Source organism: Acartia tonsa, chromosome 15, assembly GCF_053477335.1.
Source record: "Acartia tonsa isolate MP-2025a chromosome 15, ASM5347733v1, whole genome shotgun sequence".
NCBI lineage: Eukaryota > Metazoa > Arthropoda > Copepoda > Calanoida > Acartiidae > Acartia > Acartia tonsa.
In genome coordinates, this window is record NC_137274.1 from 21,531,720 (window position 1) to 21,557,817 (window position 26,098).

At 34.6% G+C, this 26,098-nt stretch overlaps 1 protein-coding gene across 1 annotated transcript in view; it reads left to right on the forward strand.

The window, feature by feature from the left end:
- Window positions 1-1,245: 1,245 nt before the first annotated feature.
- LOC145306993 (afadin-like) overlaps window positions 1,246-26,098 on the forward strand; it is a 43,484-nt gene continuing 18,631 nt past the window's right edge. Inside the window, exons 1-31 of the mRNA XM_080149335.1 lie at window positions 1,246-1,359; window positions 2,588-2,652; window positions 3,150-3,226; window positions 4,128-4,197; window positions 4,583-4,625; window positions 4,871-4,953; window positions 5,737-5,802; window positions 7,201-7,279; window positions 8,421-8,477; window positions 8,769-8,856; window positions 10,097-10,193; window positions 10,785-10,896; window positions 11,955-12,061; window positions 13,218-13,274; window positions 14,120-14,208; window positions 14,668-14,728; window positions 15,400-15,477; window positions 16,235-16,353; window positions 16,819-17,000; window positions 18,239-18,332; window positions 18,713-18,783; window positions 19,384-19,460; window positions 20,123-20,228; window positions 20,451-20,511; window positions 20,768-20,963; window positions 21,858-21,961; window positions 22,588-22,690; window positions 23,405-23,472; window positions 24,185-24,326; window positions 24,946-25,019; window positions 25,750-25,873. Coding sequence (XP_080005461.1) covers window positions 1,314-1,359; window positions 2,588-2,652; window positions 3,150-3,226; window positions 4,128-4,197; window positions 4,583-4,625; window positions 4,871-4,953; window positions 5,737-5,802; window positions 7,201-7,279; window positions 8,421-8,477; window positions 8,769-8,856; window positions 10,097-10,193; window positions 10,785-10,896; window positions 11,955-12,061; window positions 13,218-13,274; window positions 14,120-14,208; window positions 14,668-14,728; window positions 15,400-15,477; window positions 16,235-16,353; window positions 16,819-17,000; window positions 18,239-18,332; window positions 18,713-18,783; window positions 19,384-19,460; window positions 20,123-20,228; window positions 20,451-20,511; window positions 20,768-20,963; window positions 21,858-21,961; window positions 22,588-22,690; window positions 23,405-23,472; window positions 24,185-24,326; window positions 24,946-25,019; window positions 25,750-25,873 — 2,796 coding nt within the window. The 5' untranslated portion in view covers window positions 1,246-1,313. The remainder of the gene's footprint in view (window positions 1,360-2,587; window positions 2,653-3,149; window positions 3,227-4,127; window positions 4,198-4,582; window positions 4,626-4,870; window positions 4,954-5,736; window positions 5,803-7,200; window positions 7,280-8,420; window positions 8,478-8,768; window positions 8,857-10,096; window positions 10,194-10,784; window positions 10,897-11,954; window positions 12,062-13,217; window positions 13,275-14,119; window positions 14,209-14,667; window positions 14,729-15,399; window positions 15,478-16,234; window positions 16,354-16,818; window positions 17,001-18,238; window positions 18,333-18,712; window positions 18,784-19,383; window positions 19,461-20,122; window positions 20,229-20,450; window positions 20,512-20,767; window positions 20,964-21,857; window positions 21,962-22,587; window positions 22,691-23,404; window positions 23,473-24,184; window positions 24,327-24,945; window positions 25,020-25,749; window positions 25,874-26,098) is intronic.

A 26,098-nucleotide genomic window follows, 5' to 3' on the forward strand; every position in this document is an offset into this window, starting at 1 on the left:
AATTATATCTTTCCCAAAAAACGGATTTAATAAAATAAAGCGCGCAAAGTTAAAAATTAATTGAAAAATTATTTTTTTCAATTGTTGGTTCTTTTATCCCTGGGTTTTTAGAAACATAACATTACCCCTTTACTCATCCCTTTGTCTTTCCTTCCTCCCCCTTTTGCGTCTCTTTTTTTAAACAAAATTTTTTGTAAACAACGAATTTTAAATGGGAGGGGCAATGAAGTTTAGGGGTTCAGTGGTTATGTATATAGGGAGGGAGGGGGGGGGGGGGGTACACACCCTTCCCTCCCTCCCTCTTCACCTCTCTGTGTTGTGAATCATAAAGCCGTAACAATAAAATAAAGGCAAAGAAACCTTAAAAATGTTGATTTTCAGTGTTATTAACTTATTCCTATTATAATTTATGCTAAATTTGACATAAATATAATATTATTAATATAATTTATAATTAAATAAGTGAAATTGTTAATTTAAATTAAAACAAATTTATTTAAAAAGTGAAGAAATTTTAAATTTTCATAAATCTAAAATATTAATTTTTTGTTCTGGTTCATTAGTCAAAAGTAAAAGTGAAACATTTGTAAAGGGAGAAGATAATTGCCGATAAATTGATGTACATCCCCTCTTGTTTTAGAGACAAAATAACCCCTTCTGTAGATTAAAATTAGTGGTTGAAAAGTTTGGACAGTTAGTACGTGAATGCACCAACCCAATTTTAATTAAAGTCTCCAAAGTTGTTACTTAAACGATTAAGAATTCTTTAATATTTAACTTTGGGGACTATATAGTGCATAATTAACAGTCCATTTTCCCTCCCTTTAATATTTTTCGTGGACGTACGTACCGAACGGCCGACATTCTGTGGTAAATATTGTACCTACCTAAAGATTATACGCTTTAATTCTAATAAATTGTACCAAACCATTATAGGAATCACCATGCCAAGTTTGAAATCGATAATACAATTCTGTCTTGCCTAAATTAGCGAAAAAAACTATCACTAACCATTATATAGAAAAAAGTGTCCGGCCATAAGTACATAGCAAAGCACAGAAATAAGGTGTCGGATGTAATTTTGATTGGTTGGTTCATTAAGATAAGTTTTTAAACGCTCTAACTACTAATTGTATTCTATAGAAGGCGAATTATGTGCATCATCATTGGGAATGTATGTGTACATCAATTTAACGGCCATTGTCTTATCCTTTTATGTTTATTAGATATAATTATTATCAACATTGTTCAATATAATTTCAGATTATTATTATTATTTGTTATAATTGTGTGTAACGTTCGTTTGGCGTGTTATGCCAGCACTGATGCTCGCCACCCCAGCGCAAGGACGTGGGCCTGGTAAGTTAGGATAATAGTATCATATGACTGACTGACGTACGAACGGACGCCAGGTATAGAGCGGATACTCTATTCTGTGTTTAGCTACAACTTTATCATTAATTTCTCTAAAAAAAACTAGTGGTTACGCCCCAAGGGGCTTCTAGGTGCACTTGAGAAAGGAGACCCCCCCCCCCCCCCCCCAATTCAATTTAGGGTTTAAAAAGTTTGATTTTTAAGGATGTCATATATATTTTTTTAAATGGGATGATCCTCCTTAAAAATAGTTAGCTGTAAACTTTTCCAGCTCCACTTTTAAGGAGATGGAAGTGATATACTTCGCTACAGACAGACACACATGCAGACACTTTTTGTGTCCCTAGCATCTAGGGGTTCTGTAATCGAAGGGGTAGGGGCATTTAATAGTTCTTAATCATCACAAAACTTAGATATAAAAAACAAAATAGCCTTAAACCATCCCGGGACCTATGAGAGGCCTCCCTAAAGTGAAAAACTATAGGCTCAGTAGTTATCAAAATCTTTAGACATAAAAACCTTACTACTTTAGGAATACCTATAATAGGATTATTTTATGTCTTATTTTTATTGAAATTGATAGGTAGGTACTTAGTAGTTTCAGTGCATTTAACGAGAAAAAAAGTACTCAAATCTTTTAAGAAAATATATAAAATGTGTATTCTGTTTTGTACCTAAAGTTTTCTAAAAGTGTCAATTTTAAAATGGTAGTTTCACGAAGTGCATTTAAACTTGAATTTAGTGAACTGCATAGTTTAAATTACTACATCTATAGGACATATATTTGAAAGAACTTCTATTTTCTAGCAGTTAGCTTTAAAAATATTTTAGGTATTAGAAAACCATATTTTAAAAATATTTGACTAGAAAACCATATTTTAAAGATATTTGACTCGAAAACCATATTTTAAAAATATTTGACTCGAAAACCATATTTATAAATACTCGACTCGAAAACAATATTTTTTGAATATATGCAACATAAATGACTACCTATCCTGTTTTCACAAAAACAGCATGATGACTAGTTTGGTGGTGCCTAATTTATTATTAGGTATTTTAAACACTATTCAAATGTTTTCAACATTCTCATTAAAAGCAACTGCTATGCCAAATTTCAGTGCTGTAACTCCTTTTTAGTCGAGTTCTGTTAAATTTTATTTTCGATTTTAAAAGTGTCACACCACCCTCTCTATATATTTTTTTTGTCTAGGTGGAGGTATGTCTCGAGATGGTGTCCATAGTGTTCACCCCCCTCACACACACCACCATCATCAACAGGAACCAATATACTTCACTTTACTGTCTGTTTGTCTGTCTGTGTTTGTCCATCTGTCTGTCTATCTGTCCATTAATAGGAACCATATACTTCACTTTACAGTCCGTCTGTCTGTCCGTCAGTCTCTCTGTCTGTTCATCAATCTGTCAGTTCATCAGTCTGTCTGTCCGTCAGTCTGTATGCCTGATTTGTCAATCCGTCCATAACGCTGTGGGAAAATGTGATTTTATGGTTGATCTTTTAGATAGACTGCTGATTTTTTTTGCCCTAGAATATCTAATGAACATTCTCATCATTTAATCTTTTCCACCAATAATTTAATCCACAGATGGGGCAGTTTGTTTAACATCATTGGTAATTTTTCTGCTTATTTTCGTCATTACATACCTACCTTCAAGTAAAACAAGCAGAAAAAATGTTCCAGTTTATCGTCCATTGTCTTATTCATTAAATTTCCAGTTTGTATCCTAAAAGTAAATAAAAGTATTTTCGTGTTCAGTACCAGGGGCATCCCCCTCCCCCACCCCTTCATTTCAGCCAGCCCCAACACCATCCTCCATACAACCAATACACAGGAAATTAAAACATGTTCTTTTTATTGGTCTTGACTATCATCTTTTTTTGTGTAATAGCGGTTTCGCCCCTATCCTCTAGGGGCTTTGCACTGAGAGGTAATGTTTGTAGTGTTTGATCAACTCAATTTTTTGTATTTTAGATTAAAAAAGAAAATAAAAAAAAATTATTTGGAGGGACTTTTTGAGTTTATTTTTTTTTGGGGGGGGGGAGGGGAGTGTCCCACCCTTTAAGAATAGCTTAAAACCATCACGGGGCCAGTAGGTATAATTCCTTAAGAGTAGAGCCCAATCGGTTCTGTTTTTACTGAAATCTTAAGCTTCAGACAGACGGACAGACAGAAAGAGTTCGTTCTACTTTGTTTTTACTGAAATCTTAAGCTTCAGACAGACGGACAGACAGAAAGAGTTCGTTCTACTTTGTATTATAGATAGGGATCATACACAACCATAGTAAAATTAAAGGACCTAAAATAAGCATCTTTAGATTTTTATCCTCTATTTAAGGATACCAGGAGGCCTTATTTATTTTGGTATTGAATCTACTCTTATTCCAAATGTCTGTCTGTCCATCCATAATAGATAGAGTGGGACAAACGGGATTTTCTCGGTTCCTATTCAAGATACTTGGCTGAAACTTTTTGTCAATATTCCCATCATCAAGGAGCTTAATTAACTCAAAAACATCCATGGCGGTCAGACTGTTTTTTAGCAGTTTTTTTTTATAATTTTCAAATTTTTCCCATATCTTTGGTGATTGAATATGGTCCGATTTTCAAAATTTTTGTAAATCTCCCGTCGTTCTCAGAATATAGGTAAATTTTAAAAACATTCTTGTTAGATTCCAAGAGATGATAGACAATATGATATCTTTACTCTTTCTAAACATGTTTGAAATGATTAGGCCCGCCACAATATAATCAACACATGGGGCCACCTGGAGACCCAAGAGCAAACTATGAACAACACCAGGTATTTTTCCCATAGTTGTATTTATTTTCCCACGGTCATGTTTATTTTCCCACTTATGCGTTAATTTTCCTACGGCCGTGTTGATTTTCTCACTGTCCAGATAATTTTCCCACGGTCGTTGAAATCTTCCCCACCGGGTTTTATGGGATTTCTTCATTATTATACGTGAAAGTAGTTTTCATCTAGGCCCTAAAGTGTAAAGGTTCCACATATGTTATGCTTAGGGTAAAAAAAATACCCCCGCGTTATTTCAATTTATTTTAAAAATATTAATAGTCTCCAAGCCAATGAAAGAGAAAGCATTATTTAAAGACTTTTTAGATGAGTATAATAAAAAGCCCAATATTCCCTCTCTCGCTGATTTTTAACCAATATTTTTTGTCAGGATTTTCTTGCATTCGAAGAACAAGAAGAATTGCGAAGATTACAGGAATTCTAGCTTTTATTGATAACATTAACCAGTGGCTCTCCCTTGCAAAAAGACATAATTGCCTTTTTATCCACTATTTATTTTAGCTAAGCATAAAATAGATCATTATTCTTGGATATTTTTTTTAGAGGGGGGAAAGAACTGGCGCAACTTTTCTTATTTTGTCTTATTTTATTTTTTTGGGGGGGAATAGCACAGCGCATGAATGCCGCGTTATAAAGTTTTAAGCTAGATAAAAAAATTAGGATTTGGAGACTTTACGTCACATTATCAGCCAGTGGAATGCCAACAGATTAGATCTATTTGAATTATCTATGCCGAATGAGGTAAGCTGTCTGTCTGTCTGTAATGCTTGTTTATTGTCAGTCTGTCTGTAATTGTCTTTTTGTTTTTTGTGTTATTTTGTTTTTATCTGTCTTTTTGTCTGTCAGTGCCTGTTTGTTTGTCTGGCAATGTCTGTCTGTCATTACATTATTTGTCTGTTTGTCTTTTAGTAGTGCCTGTTAATCAGTTTATTTTTCTTCCTATATGTTTTAAATAATTTTCTTCTGTCATTTTGTCTTGTCTTTCAGTGTCTATCTGTCTTTATGATTGTAAGTCTGTCTTTATTTTAAAAAAATCTATTTGTCTATTTTAAAATAGTATGGGGGAAACGTTAGGTAATTTATTGGCTGCTATTTACATTAGGTAGCTACCTAGCTAAATTATTTTCACAAAGATCTTTGATTTGATCAAAAATGAAAAAACTACCTACTCTTCTATTTTACTGTATAATACATTACAATCCCTTAACATGTTTTGTCTAGCCGCATTACTTTTGGATTTGATTTTCCAGTATGGTATCGTAATCGATTGAAATAAGCTGGATTAGAACCTTTTCTCAGCTATACTGAAAAATCATATAGCATCGTATCACAGACAATTTTCCATAAATGATAAAATAAAAATAATGAAATTAATACCTTTCAGTTTTGTTTGCTCGAGCCTTTGGCCCCTTGGGGTTAAAAAAACTGGTTTCAATCTTAAAAGTCTTTATTTTAATATCGGCGGAAAGTTGTCTATAACACGATGCGATAAATGACTAGGTAATCCAATCATTGTTTTTTAAGAATCTTGAATTTCATGGGGTGATGAGGTTTTATTATCAAGCCCAAGACTTAGCTTCAGGACAAAAGGTAATCCCTTTTTTGTATATTTTGACCCTTCAAGGGGTAAAGTAACACCATAGGGCCGGGGTTGAGTAACTTCTTTGGTTTCAAGATGATCCCCAAAGGGGTAAAGTACGCAACAAAGTTAGGTAACCCCGGAAGGGGTAAGGTTACCTTTTAAGGGGTAAGATAATCCCACAGGGGTAAAGTAACCCCGCAAGGCTGTTCTGTTGTAAAGGGATAGTTTCACGAAGTGCATTTAAAAAAAAAATAGTGAACTGTAAGTTTTTTCTATTTTGAATAACGTAGTAGTGCATAATATAAAGTTATTGATTAAAATTAAGAGATTCTACCAGGGATTTTCCTTAAAAAATGAGTTTTTCATTTTTATTTTCAACTTCGTTGCGTGTTATATATGGCAAAAACTTTTTTGTCATAAATACAACTTTAGATAGCATTTACTAGTTAATAGAACTTCAAACTTTTTATACAACAAAATACACATAACAACAAAGAATGACCAATAAAATATTCAGCATGGTACTTAGAGTAGTGATCTTTTTATATGTCTTAGTAGAATATATTAGGCATTTGATAGATATGATTGTGATAAAGAATTTTAACATTGACCTGACCAAACTTTTTTTATTTGACAATATCTAAAAGAGTTAGTGATTTGCAACATAAATTACATGAGAATGGTCTTTTTTTATATATATATATGTTGTATGGTTAGTTGGTATTTCCGCGTGAGATAATGTGTATGTTGTAAGTAAACCGGACGGTTTTCTTTATTTTTTAAAAAAGAATCTATAGAAAACCTGTCCTATAGTGAACCGGACGTTATTTTTTATGTTTTTTTAAGTAACTTGTCCCAAGGGGAACCCCTGTTCAATTTTTTTATAACTCTTGTGAAATATGTGAAAAAAGATTTTCTAAAATTGGTGTTTTGGCTATACATATTTGGAAAAAAATAGACCATTCTCATGTAATTTATGTGGCAAATCTCTTTAACTTTTTTCGATATTGTCAAATAAAAAAAGTTTGGTCTGGTCAATGTTAAAAATTCTTTAACATATAATCATATCTATCCAATGCCTAATATATTCTACTAAGACATATAAAAGTTCACTACTCTAAGTACCTTAACTCTTTAAATACACTTCATAGAACTATCCCTTTTAGACTAAAAAAAATAGTTTAGGCCCACTTCTAGAAATCATATCAACTACTAACATCTTTGTAACATTTGGGCATTTTCCATCAAAGTGCTTATCGAGCAATCACCCCCCCCCCTCCTCCCATTCTTTGTTTTTAAAAAAAGTCAGTACAGCCCCTTCCCCTTATTTTAAATTAAGTTGGAGGAGTTTGGTTAGTGCTCAATATGCCCTTGAAGGGAAAGCACTAACTTTTAATTTTGTTTAGGTTGCAACCAAATGTATCCGAGTATCAAGTCAAGCAACAACTAAATCTATCATTGAAACTTTAATAGAAAAATTTAGACCAGGAATTTAAACTTTTCATGTTCTTTCCGCTAATTGTCGGGGGCTTAAATGCACGCACAGTGATCGTAAGGGATAAGACACTGGGGGAGAAATTGATGTTAATTAATTTTTTCTTTACATTAAACTAACAAGTTTGAACCAACCAATCAAGATTTAATAAAAAATTACATTACCTACCTACAATAAAAGCAAAATTTTTGGTATTTTTAAATGTATACCAGGGGTGTTGTATATTCTGCACAAGATTAATTTTTTTCCCCTGCTACAAAATTTTTTATTTCCCCCCCCCCCCCCCCTCTAGTTTTTTCTCACCAAGTAGGGGGGAAAATATAAAAATATTTAAAGAACTCTATTTTTTATTTATTTAATCCCTCTTACCACACATTTTTTTAGTTTTTTTTCACCAAGGAGGGGGGGAAAATGGAAAAAATGTTTTCAGTTTTTTTAATTTTTACATTTTTTTTCCCTCCAACCACTTATTTTTTATCCCCCCCCCCCCCCTGAGCAGGGGATCCCATGTAGAATATACACTTCTGATGTATACACAGTTCAATGTTTCCTTCCTCCCTGTAAATACATAAATCCAGAGAGGGATTTAAACTGTAAATTACCAGGGATCTAAAGGGATAAGACAATGGCCGATAAGAAGTACTCAAAAGAATTGACTCTTATGTGGATGACAATAAATGGTTGAAACGTTTGAACACCAATCAATCAATACCTATCAATAAAAGTCCCCAAGGTTGTTCAGCCAAGGAATTATGAAACGATATTATAAGACTTTGGGGAATAGTGAAATAAAAGTCCTATGTCACATCCTTCCCTGGTAAATTACACTGATACCCAAAGTACAATGATATCCCATTCGTTTGTTTAAAACCTTTTCGAATTTTAAATGGTTGCTTTCTTTTAAACTAACAATGTCCAAACCTTTTCAACCAATAATTTTGTAATTAGAGTAATTAGAGTATCATAATTTAGGATCATTAATTCATCGTCCATTGTCTTATCCCTTTAGATATCTGAAAAAACTTGTACTTTGCGCTTTCCTTTAAAACAAAACTTTTTGGCAGGAATCAAATATTTGGCGCCAATGAAAAACTTTTGGCGGGAAAATGTGTCAAGTTTAAAATTTGTGTGCAGACATGAAAATGTTGGAGATGCCTGAGTATGCCCTCTATGAGATCCACGAATCAGGTACACATCATATATGATCGTCTTATCCCCAAACTCCCTGTTGGGAGGGCTGTTAGAATCATTTTATTAGTACTCTGGGCAGTTTTTAAGTTATTTTCTTTCTGAAATAGGTACCTATGTAACCAAGGGACGCATTTGCCAGTTTTTCTTAAAAATCATGTTAAATTAGACATACAGACTGTTTGGTAATGGTTACAGACTTTATAGGTATAGTTTCTAAATTGTACCCAATATTTACAGGAATCAAGCTAAGTTTGAAATAGACAGGACAATTTTAATTTATATTTTTAGGGGAGCGTCGCCTTGGTCTGGACGAGAAGCCACTGTTGGTCCAGCTCAACTGGCACAAGGATGACAGGGAAGGCAGATTTCTGCTCAGGTAAAGTTTCCCATGGTAGTGTTTATTTTCCACAATTGTGTTATTTTTACCATAGTTGTGCTATTTTAACATAGTTGTGCTATTTTCCCATAGTTGTGCTATTTTCTCATGGTTATGTTTATTTTCCCACCGTACTGTTTTTTTTTCATAGTGTTTTATTCATGTGGTTGTATTTATTTTCCTACTGTGTTATTTTCCCACGGTCGTCATTATTTTTCCATGGTTGTGTTTATTTCCCATAGTTTTGTTTAGAATACTAACTTCTCCAAAACTTTGCGGATGTAAATTACATATAACTTTCTTAAGCAGTTTCCGAGTTTTTAAAGTTTTATTGGGATAGTTTTAGTACCTAAATTCTAGGGGCGCAGCTGCTAGTATTTTATATTTTGTATTCAACACCCCCCCTCCCCCCAAAATAAATAAATTAAAATACATACCCCCTTCTCAGATATATATCACACTAGCGGCTACGCCTCTAGAGGCCTCTAGTGGCACTTAACTTAAATGTTTTTTAAAAAAATAATACGTAACTTTTCTATATGTTGCATTCGAGTCTCTGCGTAAAATTTGTTTTAATTTGTTTTCTGATTTCTTTTGGGAGGGTGGTGGTACCTGATACACACCTCAAATCCTCCAATGAATGCTATTTAAGCGACACCACATTCTACAGGTTCACAGCCATTTTTACTTTGAAATACAAATGAATTATATAGACAAATATTATTAAAAACCCTAGATTGTTAATTAGAGCAAATGTTCTGTAATCATAAAATCATCAAAACCAATTCAAGAATAAATAAAGCATAATAAACAAACACATCAAAACATTTAATATTAATTTTATTATCATAAAATTCATATAATAGATTTATCTTCATTGATACACAACAACAAACTGAAATAAAATAAAACACATTTAATAATCATAATAGATATAAAACATAAGAACCGTATTTATAACAGTACCCTCCCCCAAAATAGTTATAAACCTTCCCGGGACCTATGAGAAGCTACCATGTTAAGCAGAACCCGATCGGTTCAGCGGTTAGCAAGATCCTTCGGTACAGACAAACAGACATACTGTTACTTTATTATAAGGACTACTTTGTATTAAAGATAAAACAAAAATAATTTAGAGGCAATATTATTTTCTTGGCAACTTTTACCAGTAAAATATACAGATAACTTTGTCCGTCGGTCTGTCGGTCAGGCTCTTAATTAATGGACATGCAAATTTCAGACGGATAGATGAGGCGAGTCAGATGCCAGCCACAACTCAAGAAGATTCTTCTTTCAAGAGAAAACTTTCTAAACGGGAAAAGAAAGAACAGAAGAAGGTGAGTCAATGACGTCCAAGCTTTTTAAAAAAAAATTATGAGTGGTTGTTTAAAAGAGTGCTTTAAAGGTTTGAGGGGGATATTGCATTTAAAAAAAACTTGAGTTGGGTAAATGCCAGGTGTAAGGAATAACCAACAAGCGAAATAGATATAAAATAATAACTATTTGTGGGGCAAATGGAGAGGTCGTTAAATTTACGATGTGTTGCCCCCCCCCCCTCAACGACAGCTGAAAAACACATAAAGGGTTCGTGATTTTTTCCCGAATTAATTTCGTTGTTGGTATAAGCTGGGTAAATGCATAGAGAGAGAGGGGACAATGGGCTGTTTTTTACACCAGTACCCAAAGTTTTAAAATAACGTTTTCTTATTCATTGGCTTAAAAACTTTAGAGACTACAGTGAATTTTAATTGGTTTGTTACCTAATTAAGTTGAGTGTATAATTCTACAGAAGAGGGTAATTTTGTGTATCATTATTGGGGGTGTACATAAATTTATCGGCCATTGTCTTATCCCTTAAGATTTCTGAAAATTAGTAGGTTTTCCTATGCTCGCCTTTTTTTTGAGAATAATCGCCAATTATTCTTTAGGCTGAGAAAAAAGCGGCGGCTGGCAAAGGCGGCGAGAAGGATGGTATAAATTTTGGCTCTGGTAGCACCGGCGGTAAAAACGACGAAACTGTGGCAGAAAAACTTTATTCAGGTAAAAATACTTTTCCAGTATGGCTTCGAAATCGATTAATATCCGCTGGATTCGAACAGGTTCTCAGCAATACTAAAAAATCATGTATCGTATCGTAATATATCCATTTTTCTAAGAATATAAAAATGTACCTACTATCATGATATGAAAACCAGTGTTGTTAGACCGTGCTTTAGGCATCTCGGGGCTAACAAAACCTACTAGTTTTAACCTTGTAAATTGTACCTACATTTTATATCCGCGGAAAGATGTTGATAATATGATGCGAGAAATAAATATTCCAGTATTCGAAACTGATTAATATCCGCTGGATTTACTGAAAAGACATGTATAGCAACGTATTACAGACAATTTTCCACGAATATTAAAATAAAAGTTATAAAATTAATGCCAGTTTTAATATCCGAAAAAGCTGTCTAAAATAGGAGCTAGGTATGCGATAAATAACTATTAACATAATAAATTATTGTTTTTTTATCTATTAAGTATTAACGAAGCTACTCTATAGTAAGTTTACTATGTCTGTATGTCCGTTAGTCAGTCCGTCTGTAACACTATATGGGGGGGAATTGTGATTTTCTTGACTGAAATTAAGAGAGATTCTTGCTTACACTGATAAAATATTTCTCCCTTCGGCATTCCGGGGCCCACAAAACAGTTTTAATCTTATAATTGTACATTTTTATATCCGCGGAAAGCTGTTTATAATACGATGTAATCCTTCTAATAAAATAACAGGATATCTATCTGTCTGCATGTTTCTACCGAAGGACCTTGCTAACCGCTGAACCGAAATGTTTCTCCTGTACAGGGTAGCTTCTCACAGGCCCTTGGAAGGTTTATAGCTATTTTGGTAAAGGTACCAAACCCTCCCAAGAGAAATCGTCCCTAGAAAAAAATCCCACCCCTCCAAATTTGTTTTTACTTTTAAAAAATCTAAATTAAATGAAAATGGGTTTTCCGAAATTATAACAACCCCCCCCCCCCCCCCTCCCGCATAAAGTGCCCCTAGAGGCCTCTAGATTCGTTTCCACTAGTAAATAAGTAAACTATTTCAGAGCTCCCCGACACAAGTTTCACCCGCAGTATCTCTAACCCCGAGGCAGTCATGAGGAGGAGAAGACAACAAAAGTTGGAAAAGAAACTTCAACAGTTTAGATCCAAGGTATTTTCCACGAATATTAAAATAAAAAACATAAAATTGATGCCTATTTGTTAGACTGGACCTTCGGTCCCTAGGAGCTAACAAAACTTCAACAATTTTGATCCAAGGTATTTTTCCTAAATTTTCCACCGTATGGCTTTATATCTGCTGGAATGGAACCGGTTTTTAGCCATAATGAAAAATTATGTATAGCATCGTAGTACAGACAATCGTCACGAATATTAAAATAAAAATCATGAAATTAATACCTACTTATTTTTTGCCCGTGCCTTTGGCCTCTCGAGTTTAACAAAACTGGTTTAAATCTTATGATTTTTCATTTTACTATCCGTGTAAAGATGTCTATAATACGATGCGATATAATAATATAGCTATTCTACAGTTATGATTGGTCCATACGTCCGTCTGTAAGAAACGTAATAGGAAAAATTTGGGGTATAGTCCTTTCCACGACATCCCTCCATAAGGGGCGATTCGTCGTATTTTTAAAATGGCTTTTTATAGGTTATTTTAGGTTAGGTTATATTATGTCAGGTGATTGCCCCACAGGGTTAGGTAATTGGCCCCGCAGGGTAAGAGCCCCCCGCAGGGGCTAGAAATAGGAGAAAAGCTACTGTGAAAAATACGAAGAATCGCTCCTTATGGAGGGATGTCGTGGAAAGGACTATACCCGAAATTTGACATTCTTTTGCTACTATCAAGATAGATAGCTGAACTATTTGGTAATTTCTTTAGAAAGGAAGGAGGTATAATTTTAAAAAAGCTTCCCTGGACCTGTATGAAGCATCGCTCTAAATGTGTACCATATGATATATTTTATGCGACAACAATCTACAATTACATACAGACGGATGTAGACATCCTGTCATTTTTAAGTAAGAAGTGGAGCCACTCAGGTATCTAAAGGACTAAGACAATGGCCGATAAATTGATGCAAATTCCTAATAATGACAAACAAAATATCCCATTCTTTATATTTATATTGTAGAAAGAAACGTTTGAACACTTAACTTACTCAACCATCAAAATTCAGCAAAAGTTCCCAAAGTTATTAAGCCAACGAGTATGAAAACTTTATGGTAAAACTTTGGGGACTAGGGTAATAAACAGCCCATTGTCCCCCATCTCTTTCTGGAATGTAATTATTAATATTTAGGACGGTGGGCCCGATACTGGTGGTACTCTTAAAATTTATGGTGACGCACTCTGTAAGGTGAACATTTTTATTTTTAAAAACTTGCGTACGCGCACATGCCGCGTAATCTTTCTTAAATCACGCAGCCTTTTCAATAGACCAGTGGATAGGATTCCAATGGAACAAAGCTTTCTATAATGAAATAATGACATGTTCGTATGTGTGTACCGGTTAGCTCTTACTGTTAATTTAGGAATTTTAGAATTGTCCTATTGATTTCAAACTTTGCATGATGATTTATGTAACAGTTAGGGTAAGGTATGATGTAGAAAGTGTAGCAACTTCATAATCCTTACCAGAAAATCCCTATAGCATTTTAAATTATGCTGATTTTTAACTTTTTCGACAACATCGTTTTGTATGGTATAATTATCCTATTCATCTGATTTTTGGAATTTATATTGACTCTTAGAACAACAAAGTACGATATTATAAGCGAAGCATCTTCATAACAAGTCTTAGTATGTAAGTATGTCCTTAAACAGTATCCTGCATTTGCGTAATTTTAAGGTTAGTCTTTTTACAAAAATAAGACAGTGGACAAAAATTTTATATAAGTCAACAATAGTTATAAATAATAATTTTTTAAAGAAGTCATAGAAGTTTTAAGAGATTTTTTTTAAAAATTAGGTAGTGTGGGGGGGGGGGTAATATTTCTAGGAGCGATTCCTCTTTGGATGGTGATGGTACCAACTTTAAAAATATAGTAAAAAAAAACTTTCCAGGATCTTTGAGAAGCTACATTATAAAGAACCATTGATATCGGTTCAGCGGTTAGCGAGATCCTTTGGTACAGACAGACATACACAGACTCCTGACGTCCTGTTATTTTTATATAAGAATTGTAACATTTTTTACTTTAGGATGTTCCTTACAAGACCTTGTTATTGAGTATAACGGATACAGCCTCCATGGTTGTGGCTGAAATGCTGGACAAGTACGGACTTAACAGGTATTGTAGACTTGCGCTGATGCCGCGCTCCATTTAAAAATTTTAAAATTATTTCCCGCCATTTTTAACTCTGATCATGGATTTTTGCAGTCGACATTTAAAAATTTGTCTCCATCAGTCAGGTATGTAAAGAAGGAAACATAACTTTTAAGATTGACGGCTAAACTTTCTTTTTTGAGGATTCATTTTACAAATTGTTGGTTTGTTGGCCAAGCCATAAACCAGACAGACAGATTTACAGACAGACAAACTTACAAATAGCCAGCAGTAGCTATTTCTTATTTTATTCTAGCCCCTGCAGGGGACTTTAACCCTGCGGGGCAATCACTTAACCTTACCTAAAGGCTAAAATAACCTAATATCTACTGTGAAAACACGATGAAACGCCCATTAAGAGGAGTTGTCACAAAAGGGACTTTACCCCAAAGAAAGAACCTAACCTTAATGATAATTTTGTAGGAACGAGGCTCCAGCTTTCTCCTTGGTACAGGCAACCAGCATACATAACCAACATGATATGGTGAGTTCTGCACTAGTATGTCTTCCAAACCGATTAATTTCTGCTGGATAAGAACCGGTTCTCAACCATTCTAAAAAATTAATACAAGTTTCGTTAGCCCGGACCATTGGCCCCTCGGGTATAACAAAACTGTTTTTAATCCTAAATTTTCCATTTTAATATTCGCGGAAAATTTTCTATAACACCTGCGATGCAATAAATAATGATCATGCTTTTTTTCTGTCTGTCCATAACACTATGTGGGAAATGTGATTTTCAGTTAAGATTCCTATGTCTGTCGGTCATGCTTAAAAAGACTTTTTCTGACTTTGCATTTAAATTCTCACTTTTTTTATTCTATGTTATTACAACTATACATCTGCTCTACAAGTTACTTTGTTAGTTTGTAAATTCCATAATTTTTTGTGTGCTTCGCTACTTATGGATATTATTATCCCTCTTTAAATTTTCCATTAATGAAAAAATATTTTTTTAACCTATAAGATGTATTTATGATCGAATGGACCTATAAACCTTCTTCAAGTGTGTTTGTTTAACACTTTTTATGCGTATTTTAAACTGCCACGTTTGAAATCGATAGGATATGTCTATCATGCCTAAATTTTCTATAAGAGCTATCCGTAACGGATGTACAAAATGCCGTTCCAAGCTCTTAATGAGCATTGTTGTAGGATGGGAGAGGTGGAGGTGAATATGTTCTGGAGGATGACGAGTGCCCTCTGGCAATACTTATGAACCATCAGGCACAGGTCAGTTGGCAAAATAAATACAACCATGGGAAAATAAACATGACCATGGGAAAATTAACATGACCGTGTGAAAATTATGGCATGGGGGGGGGGGTGACAAGTGTCTTCTGGCAATACTTATGAACCATCCGGCACAGGTCAGTTGCCAAATAAATACAACCGTGGGAAAAAAAACACGACCGTGGGAAAATAAGATATTTTTTGCAGGGAAAAAAGATTAATTCTGGGCAGGGGGGGGTGATTCCTTTTTTATAGTGTGGACTGAAGAATCTCGTTATTTTTGGTGAGTTTATACTAAGATAGACTGTTCCAAAAACAATTTTAGTTATTTTTTCTTTTTAAAACTAAAATTGTAATGTGGTGTTTACTCCCCCCCCCCCCCATCCTCCCTCAAGTGCCCCTAGAGGCTTAGGAGTGTTGCTGCTAGTAAACTATGAATTGATTTATATCCCAGGGATATTAAGGGATAAGACAATGAACGATAAATTGATGTACACCCCCAATAATGATTAACAAAATTAACACTTTCTTATATTTTTTTATGAACGCGTTTTCTCATTTGTTGTGTGTGTGTGTGTGTGTGTGTCTGAATAGGTTATGGTTGGTCTAAAAACTCACCTCCCCAAAGGATTTTTAATTGGTCAAGATTTTTCAAGGGATATAGATTTTGAAAAATACGTGGTAAAATAAGCTAAGAACTAAAAAAGGTTGCTGATTTTTTTTTCAAATGTTTTTAACACTATTTTAAATATTCTAGGCTAACCGCGGAGCTATAACTTTCCATGTACGGCGGCGGATGTCCCATCACGCAATGGATGGACGGTATGCGGCCAAGAAAAAGCCGTCAAATCCAGCCGCTGCCCAAACGGCCGCTAGGTGAGCTTCAAAATTATTTTGTTTAAAAGTTTCATGTTTTTAATAGGTTATTATTGTACTGGGCTACTAAGACTTTAATTTAATTTAAGATACCTACGAAAAAAATGATTTAAAACTTTTTAATAGTTTTAAAAGAATCATAATTTGTTGCAGGAAAATGTTCTAACTTACTTTGAAAAAATCGTCGGAAATTTGGAATCAAAAGTTGATGCCTTTAGTCTATTACCTAATGGATATATTATGCGTAGATATTTTTTGAGAGATTCTTGTATGCTGAGATAAAATATATCTTCCAGCTTGCTAGGTAATATTCCTATCCCCCCCTCCCTTCATTACGAATTTCACTCGTGTCTTCGGCATCTCGGGGATAAAAAACGGGTTTTAATTTTACCATTGTATATATTTATTATCCGCGGAAAGCTGTTTATAATACGATGCAAAAAATAACTATTATTTCTTCCGCAGCCATCTTCCGTTCCTGGTGGAGCTGACAACTGCCGGGGGGCCAAACGGCGGCGGATCTGCAGGTCCAGACTCCAGGATAATCCGGCTGAAGCTGACTGTCACCGAGGTCGGCAGTGATGTCGGCGGCAACGGTGTCCAGCTACCCGGCCTTCAGAGAAGACACTGTGTTCTAGCCCATACAGGTATATTATGCCCAATTGTCCTAGGAATCAGTATTACAAAAAACTAAGTGAATAGATTAATTTTCCTTATAATAAAACTAGCTGATGCGCCCCTAGCATCTAGGGGCTTTGTATTAGCAGGGTTAGAGAATCTTAAGAATTTAACCAAAAAAGCCCAAAACTAAACACAGACCTTGACAAAGCTTCTTAAAATTGAAGAACCCAATCGGTCGAGCGGTTAGCAAGATCTTTTGCTACAGACAAAAATAGCTTACTACTATATATATTAGAATAACAGGATGTTTGTTTGTTTGTACTGAAGGATCTCGCTAACCGTTGAACCGATATGGTTCTCCTTTACAGGGTAGCTTCTCATGGGAATGTTTATAACTTAGTCTTTTTAAATCTAAAATAAAAAAAATTGAGTATCCAATTTAACTCCTCCTCATCAAGTGCCCCCTAGTGGCCTCTAGAGGGCGTAGCCGCTAGTATCATGTATAATAAAATGTAATATTATAGAGAAGCTGAACTAAATCATAATATTTCTAATGGACAAATATGCTAACTTTGTATTTTTTCCACCCTTGCTACCTAAATTATACCTTATGATAACAGGAATCATCATGCCGAGTTTGAAAATGTACAATGTCATGGGTTTTAGTCGCGGCTTTTGGTAGGGGTACTTTAATTGGATTTAATTATAAACTAGTAGTGTCCAATCTTTTCAACCAATAATTTAATATTATTTCTAGTATGGCTCATAAACCGATTAATATCCGGTGGATTAGAACCGGTTCTCAGCCTTATTGAAAAATCATATAAAGCATCGTATTACACCCAGTTTTCCACGAATATTTAATTATTATTATAAAGAAAATGAAATTCATACCAGTTTTGTTAGACCGGTCCTTCGGCTAACAAAATTGGATTTAATTTAAAAAATTTCAATTCAATATCCGCGGAAATCTGTCTATAATACGATGCGATGAATAACTATTATCATAATTGTTTTGGAATTTATACAAATTGAGAATTAATAAATTAATTTAAATAGTGCAATAGGGAATTTATCGTCCACTGTCTTATCCCTTAAGATCCCTGCTTGTTATAGAGTAGCTGCGCTTCAATTCAGATGAACTTTGGGTACTTTAGATGGTGGAATTTTGGGTACTTTTATCAATTTTGGATACTTTTATTAATTTTTGTACTTTCAGATGGTGGTATTTTGGGTACTTTTATTAATTTTGGGTACTTTTCAGATGGTGGAATAGTGACTGTGACCCCTGTTAGTCCTGGAGCTGATGTTAGCGTCAACGGTCAGAGAATTGATCAAACTACAGTTCTTAAACACAGGTTACATACACAACACATATAGATAGATAGACAACATTCAACTTCTCAAATCCAGGGAGGGCGGGGACATTGGGCTGGTTACTATACTATTCCCCAAAGTTTTATGATAACGTTTTCTTATTCGTTGGCTTTACAAATTTAGGGACTTTTATTGAATTTTTAATGGTTGGTTTCTTAAGTGTCCAAACGTTTCAACCACGAATATTACGCTACAGAAGGGGCAAATTTGTTTTCTCATTATTGGGATTTACATCAATTTATCGGTCATTGTCCTATACATTTAGATCCATGCCCAGATTCATCCGGCTGATTTCTTAAACCGGATATCCGGACAATGCCGGATATCCAACCCAACCCTACTTATTATATTCATTGTTTAGGTGTATCGTGCAATTTGGAGGTGTGAGTGCTTGGCAGCTTATAGACCCCCTTGCTATGGAGCAACACATGGGTAAATATTATTATCCAGAGGGGGTTACCTAACCCCTCTGGTGTTACCTCACCCCTGCAGGATTTTCTTTTGTCCCGAAGCTAAGTCTTGGGCTTGATTGTAAAACATCATCGCCCCGTGAAATTTAAGATTCTTAAAAAAAAATACTTCGTTGGATAATCTTTTCCAGTATGGCTTTGAAACCCATTAAAATCCTCCGAATTAGAACCGGTTCTCAGTCAGGTTCTGAAAAATCATGTATAGCAGCGTATTACAGACAAATTTCTACGAATATTAATATTATTATAACTATCATAATACCTGTTAATATCCCTCGAGACAAACAAAACTGGTTTTAATCTTCTGGTTTTTCATTTTAATTTCCGTGGAAAGCTGTCTATGATACAATGCAATGAATAACTATTATATTACATGCTACGCCCATATAGGTGCACTTTAGCGAAGGGGGAGGAGGAAGTAAGTTTACTCGACCCTCCATTTTTTTACATCAGTTTTTAAAGAAAATTAATTTGATATTTTGTTGGTGGGGGGGGGGGGTGATTTATAACTAAGGAAAAATTAATGTCCAATTAATTTTTTTTAATTCCCACTTTATTTTAGGAGACGAGATGGGAAGCCGGGGAGGCTTGAACTCAGCACCCCCGGGGCACCAACAATTTCAACATAACCAACCACAGGTACATTGATTGATAGATTGATTAATAGATCGGTTGATTGTTAGATAGATTGATTGATTGATAGATTATTTGATTGATTGATTCATTCATTCATAGATATATTGATTGATTCATAGATATGTTGATTGATTAATTGGTAGATTATTTGATTGATAGATTGATTGATTGATAGATAGATTGATTGATTGATTGATTGATTGATTGGTCGATTGGTTGATTGATTGATTTATTGATTGATAGATCATTTATCACGTAAATTTATTCCCCTTGTTTTTTTTATGGCCGCTGAACGTCTGCTCTTTAATTCACTGTGTCCTATGATCTTTTGTGTTGTGCCACTAATGGATGTTGTCATCCTTGTTTATTCCAAAAGTGTATTTTTGGTCAACATGTGACATAAGTGAAACTGCCGATTAATAATAGTTATTTCTCGCATCGTATTATTAACAGTTTTCCGCGGATATAAAATGTACAAATATAAGATTAAAACCAATTTTTAAACTGGTTTCTATCTTATGATTGTACACTTTTATATTCGTAGAAAACTGGATATAATACGATGCTAGATATAATTTTTTTTGTATGGCTGAGAACCGGTTCTAATCCACCGGATATTAATCAGTTTCGAATGAATAATTTTCGAAGTAATGTTCTTTTTTCAGGGGAAAGATTCCATTTTACCCGCAGTACTTGAGTTCCGAGAGGATACTGAGAGCGCATTTTTCAATGCTCTGACGGTCAATCTGGATCCTACCATTGTTAACTTCAAGGGATGTGCACCAATTATTGTCCACCAAATTTATCCTCTTATTGTCTTATCCCTTGATATCCCTGTTAAATTAAGTTCTCTTATTGCAATCAATTTTCATGTCAAGTTCACACAAAAATGATATTAGGAGGGTTAATAAATATTTGGCGCGAAACAAAACTTTTTTGGCGGGAAACAAAAAAAATTTGGCGGGAAATGATTGGACATCTTGTGGTGTATATAGTTGGCACCCACATATACTCTCTACATGGCAACAAGGTTCAGAGCCTCTACTCACTATAGGTAAGTTTATCGTCTTATCCCCTAAGATCCCTGATGTTAAACAGGAAGGGAGGGAGAGGACTTCCTTGTACCCAAAATTCTATAATATCTTATTCTGGGGACCTAAAACTTCGATTGGTGTCGAACCTTTTACACCATTAATTTTAATCTATAGATCGACTAATTTTGTTTAACATCGTTGGGAATGTAAATCAATTTGTCGTCCATTGTCTTATCCCTTAAGATCCATTGATCTTTATTGTTTTTTCATTGCCAGGCCTGAATTAGTACCCGAAGAAAGGGCGGTCAAGCTGACGGACATGCTGAATCGTGTGGCTGACAAGATCCTACGGCTGCTGGCTACGCCCCCCGGGGCTAACCACGCCCCAACCCTCTCCTTCTGGATGGGGAACTCGAGTGAACTGCTGCACTTTCTCAAGTCTGACCGACATATCACTGCGTTTAGCCTTCAGGTAGAAATATATTATATTTCAGTTTATAGTAGAATTGTAATTTTTTATATAGCTAGAGGGTACGTTCCATAGAGGCCTTTAGGGACACTTTTAATTGGAGGAAGGGATGTCGACTGCCTTACCCTTCATATTCAATTTTAGGTTCAATAAAAAATATAAATGAGTACCTACAAAATTTAATACTTTAATAATTCCTAAATTACCCACTTATGCATAAAAAATCAACCATTTTTGTTGTAAAAATCATCCAATTTAAAAATGGACTAAAAATAATAACAATTGTTTTATACTAAATACTGATTCCTAGCGAAACAAAGTACCTACAATATTATATGCGAAGCATCTCTATAATCAATGCCTAAAATTGTAATTATGTCCTTAAACAGTATCCTGTATATAAGCAGTTTTGCAACAAAATTACTCACAATTTTTATCAGACTTACACATTTATATTCTGCTTATTCAGTTCTTACACTCTACAAGTGTTAATATTCATTTTTTCTACTGTTGGATTTCAGAGCTTCGCTTTTATGGATGTTTCATCCTTGATTGTTATTGTAGGAACAGATCTATAGTTAGATGTATATACAGATAACTCCTCCCCCCCTTTTCAATGACCTTCTTCATCTGCTAACAAATTGTTTTATCCTATTAGGCTGTGTTAATATTCCCGACACTAATTGGTTGATTTTCAAAGACCCAATTGAGAGTCGGCACAAAGTCATTGGGATAGGGAAATACAGTTCCCCCTCTAGTGTTTTACTCCAATATTGAAAATTAATACATATATATAATATACAGTCAAATTTATATGAAATTTTTCTTCCCAAATAGCAGTATCCTAAATGGTAAGAAGTATGCAGAAATATTTATTCACACATTGTTTTCATACAGGCCCAAGACATGCTCGGGGACGCAGTGCACATGGCTTTCAAACAACTAGTTCTTGTACTTCAGTCTGAACTTGAATCTGTTCTTCCAGCTCTACTTAGTGACAGGTAATAAACCAACAATCTGGTCCTTTCCCTCAAAATGTCCATCAAGCACTGAACACCCTATTTTAATTAAATTATTTTTGGTTAATTTGTTTTTCTTATTTTTAACCTTCGCGGGAGGCTCTAACCCTGATAATCATTAGATTTTAGCAATCCTCCCCCCATAAAATTTTTGAACGTACCATTGCTGATGTCCTAAAAGCTTGCCTAACAGATTTTTTTATTGCACACTAAAATGTTGGGTTTTACCCCCACAAAAAAGAATGTTTTGGGGGGGATTAAATTTAACTGAGATCTTTCAACGGACAAACTGACAGTCTGACATCGTTCTACTTCATATTATAGGCATTTTTAATTTTTTTGCATCATATATGTAATTATTGTCTACGTTGCGTTCAAGTCTCTACGTAATTTCCCCCCTATTTTTTGTGATCTCTTGGGAGGGGAGTGGTACACTCCCCCCAAAGTTAAAAATCTTCCTGCGACCTATGAGAAGCTATCCTGTAAAGGAGAACACGATCGGTTCAGTGGTTAGCGAGATCCTTCGGTACAACAATCATACACAAAGACAAACAATCATCCTGTTACTTTATCATTTGGATATTCTAAATAAATTTATTCATGTTAAGGGACGATGATGTAGAGTCCACGACCATGGGAATTCTAAATCTGTTCACAAGCACCATGGGCCTACTGAGGAAGTGTCGGGTCAATGCCGCCCTCACCATTCAGGTTTGTTCTTGTTCGGGGAGGGAGGGGACTTTGGGCGGATTATTACACTAGTCCCCAAAGTTACATAATAAAGTTTTCTTTAGAGACTTTCATTGAATTTTGACTGGTTGAGTCAACTTATTGTAATCTTCAAAAGAGTAATTTTTTTATTGGGGATGTACATCAATTTATCGGCCATTGTATTTGAATTTTTACGCTCCTGGCACTTACACTATAATAGCTATATCTTTCCAGACGGACAGACACCCTATATGTAGATAAGCTTTGCTATCAAAATTATTTCTCATTCAATCGAAACTGATCAATATCCAGTTGATTATAACCGGTTCTCATCCATACGAATAAACAATGTCTAACAACGTATTATATCCAGTTTTCTACGAATATAAAAATGTACAAACATCCATAATAATGAAACCAGTTTTATAGCCTGTGCCTTCGGCATCTCGTGGCTTAAAAAACTGGTTTTATATCCGCGGAAAGCTGTTTATAATACGATGCAAGAAATAACCGGTTCTCATCCATACGAATAAACAATGTCTAACAACGTATTATATCCAGTTTTCTACGAATATAAAAATGTACAAACATCCATAATAATGAAACCAGTTTTATAGCCTGTGCCTTCGGCATCTCGTGGCTTAAAAAACTGGTTTTATATCCGCGGAAAGCTGTTTATAATACGATGCAAGAAATAACTGTTCTTTGTTTCAGTTATTTTCTCAGCTGTTTCATTTTGTGAACATGTGGACCTTCAACCTTGTGGTGTCTGACAAAAACAAAGGAAAATTCATTATTATGATAACCAATAATAGCGGCTAGAGGCCTCTAGTGGCACTTTAACTGTTTTTTTTTCATTACAAATATTTTTATGTTGCGTTCAAGTCTCTAAATAAAAATGGAGAATATTTTTAAAATTTTGTTTTTTTGTTATTTCTCTTGGGAGGGTGGTGGTACCTTCCCCCCAAAATAGTTGTAAACCTTCCTGGGACCTATGAGAAGCTATCCTGTTAAGGAGAACCCGATCGGTTCAGCGGTTAGCGAGAAAACAAACCAACAAACATATTATTACTTGGATTATGCACCAAATTTTTATGTACTCTCTGATATAGTGATTCTCGCAGCTGTCTAGAATAACGATATCCCTACTTTACCCCTTTAAACTAATAACCTCCCAAAACTATTTTTTTCACTTTTTCTTTTTAAACTAAAATTAAAATCTGGGAGGGGGTGGGGTAGACTATAGGTACATAGCCGCTTATCCTACAATATTAAGTACCTAGTAAGTAAGCTTTTTTCCTGTAGCAAAGGATCTCATTACCCCCTCGGGCCTCCCCCCCCCCAAAAAAAAAAATATTTTTAGGTTCCTTTATTTTTATACTCAAAATTGAAAATTTGGGGGGGGGGGGAGTCGACATTTTCCCATCACACCTGAATTGCCCCTAGAGGGGTAGCTACTACTTACCAATAAAATAATACTGAACTGCCACTGCCAGGAATGTATTGCACCCACAAATGGGGGCTGCGGCTGAAGAGACGGCTGGCCAGAATTGAGATCTGGGCAGAGAAGCAGGGACTCGAGCTGGCAGCTGACTGTCATCTCGCCAGGATTATGCAAACAGCTCACCTCTTACAGGTACATATATACATTACACATACAGATACAGACACAGTGTCAGATAGATGGATAGTCAGAAAGTTAGTTTGAAAGATAGTCAGATAAATAGATTGATAGATAGCCAGATTGATAGATAGTCAGAATGATTGTCTTTTAAGTAGATAGATACATAGTTAGTTAGTCATAAAATAGTCTGATAGATAGATAGATAGTTAGTCAATTAATTAGTTAGTAATGGAATAGTCTGATAGATAGATTAGATAGTTTGTTAGTTAGAAAAAAAGTCAGATAGATAGTCAAGAATATATAAATAGATATTCAGAAAAATAGATAGTTATTTAATCATCAGTATGCCAGATAGATAGATAGATAGATAGTTAGTTAGTTATTAGATAGATAGTCAGTATGATAGGTAGTCATAAAGATAGATAGATACCAAGATAGTTAGTTAGTCATAAAATAGTCTGATAGTTAGATAAATAGTCAAAATATAGTCAGAAAGATTGATAGATAAAAAGATACCTAGTTATTAGAAAGATAGTTATAAAATAGATACAAAGTTATAAAATAGTAATAAAATAGATAGATAGATACCTATAAAGTCTTGATGAAAACTGATTTATAAATTTTATTTTAGGCCAGAAAATCAACAGCTGAAGACATAGCAACCCTCTCCTCAACATGTTTCAAACTAAACAGTGTTCAACTAAGGTAGGTACACTTGCAGTAGCTCTGCTCTTGTGAGGGGGGGGGGGAGATGTTGTAAACACTGACGTCAACACAATCCTTATTTAAAATTAACAGGATGTATGTCTTTTTGTCTGTCTGTTTGTACAGAAGAATGTAACTGCTGAACCTTCTTTACAATGTAGCTTCTCATAGGTTCTGGAAGGTTTTTAACTATTTTAGGGATGGGTACCACCTTCACGTCCAAGATAAATCGCTCCTGAAAAACACTGAAATTAAATATGTGGGGTTTGAGCCGACTTACCCTTCCCCTTCACTACAAGTGCCCCTAGAACATTTTTATGGATTTATGATTGATAATACCTATCTTGTCTATGTTAAGAACTAAAGAAAAAATGGGAAAAAAACCTCTCACTTTTTACCTTTCTAGTTACTTAAAAATGAAGCACTTATAAAAAAGCAGAGTGTAATTAAATATGTTAATGTATCTATTTTATTAGGATGATTATTAATATTTATCGTATCGTATTATAAACAACTTTCCATGGATATTAAAATGAAATACTAGGAGATTAAAACTGGTATTAATTTCTGATTTTTATTATTCATGGAAAATTGTCCGTAATACGACGCTGTACTGACATGACTTTTCAGTATGTCTGAGAACCGGTTCTAATCCACCGGATGTTAATCTTTTTTGAAACTTTACTGGAAATGTATATCCATGATATTATCTAACTGTTTTAATTTGTAGATATTTGCTGAGTCACTACCACACAGCTGACGCAGAAGCTCCTATCAGCACAGAGCTCATTGATACAATAGTCAGGGTGGCAGAGAATACTGTGGATGAACTCACACGTAGCGAGGGCAGACAGGTACGAACCGGTTTTACAACTACAAAAAAATGGCGGCAATATTATAATAAGTTGATGTTCTTCCCCCATAAAGTCAAAACTGTTCTTAATTTTGACCAAAAATTTATTTATGAAATGTTCATAATTATGAACAGTTTAACTGAATAAGCGTATTTGAATAAGAGCTTAATGGAATAATGTAGATGAACTTACACGTAGCAAGGGCAGACAGGTACAAACCAGTTT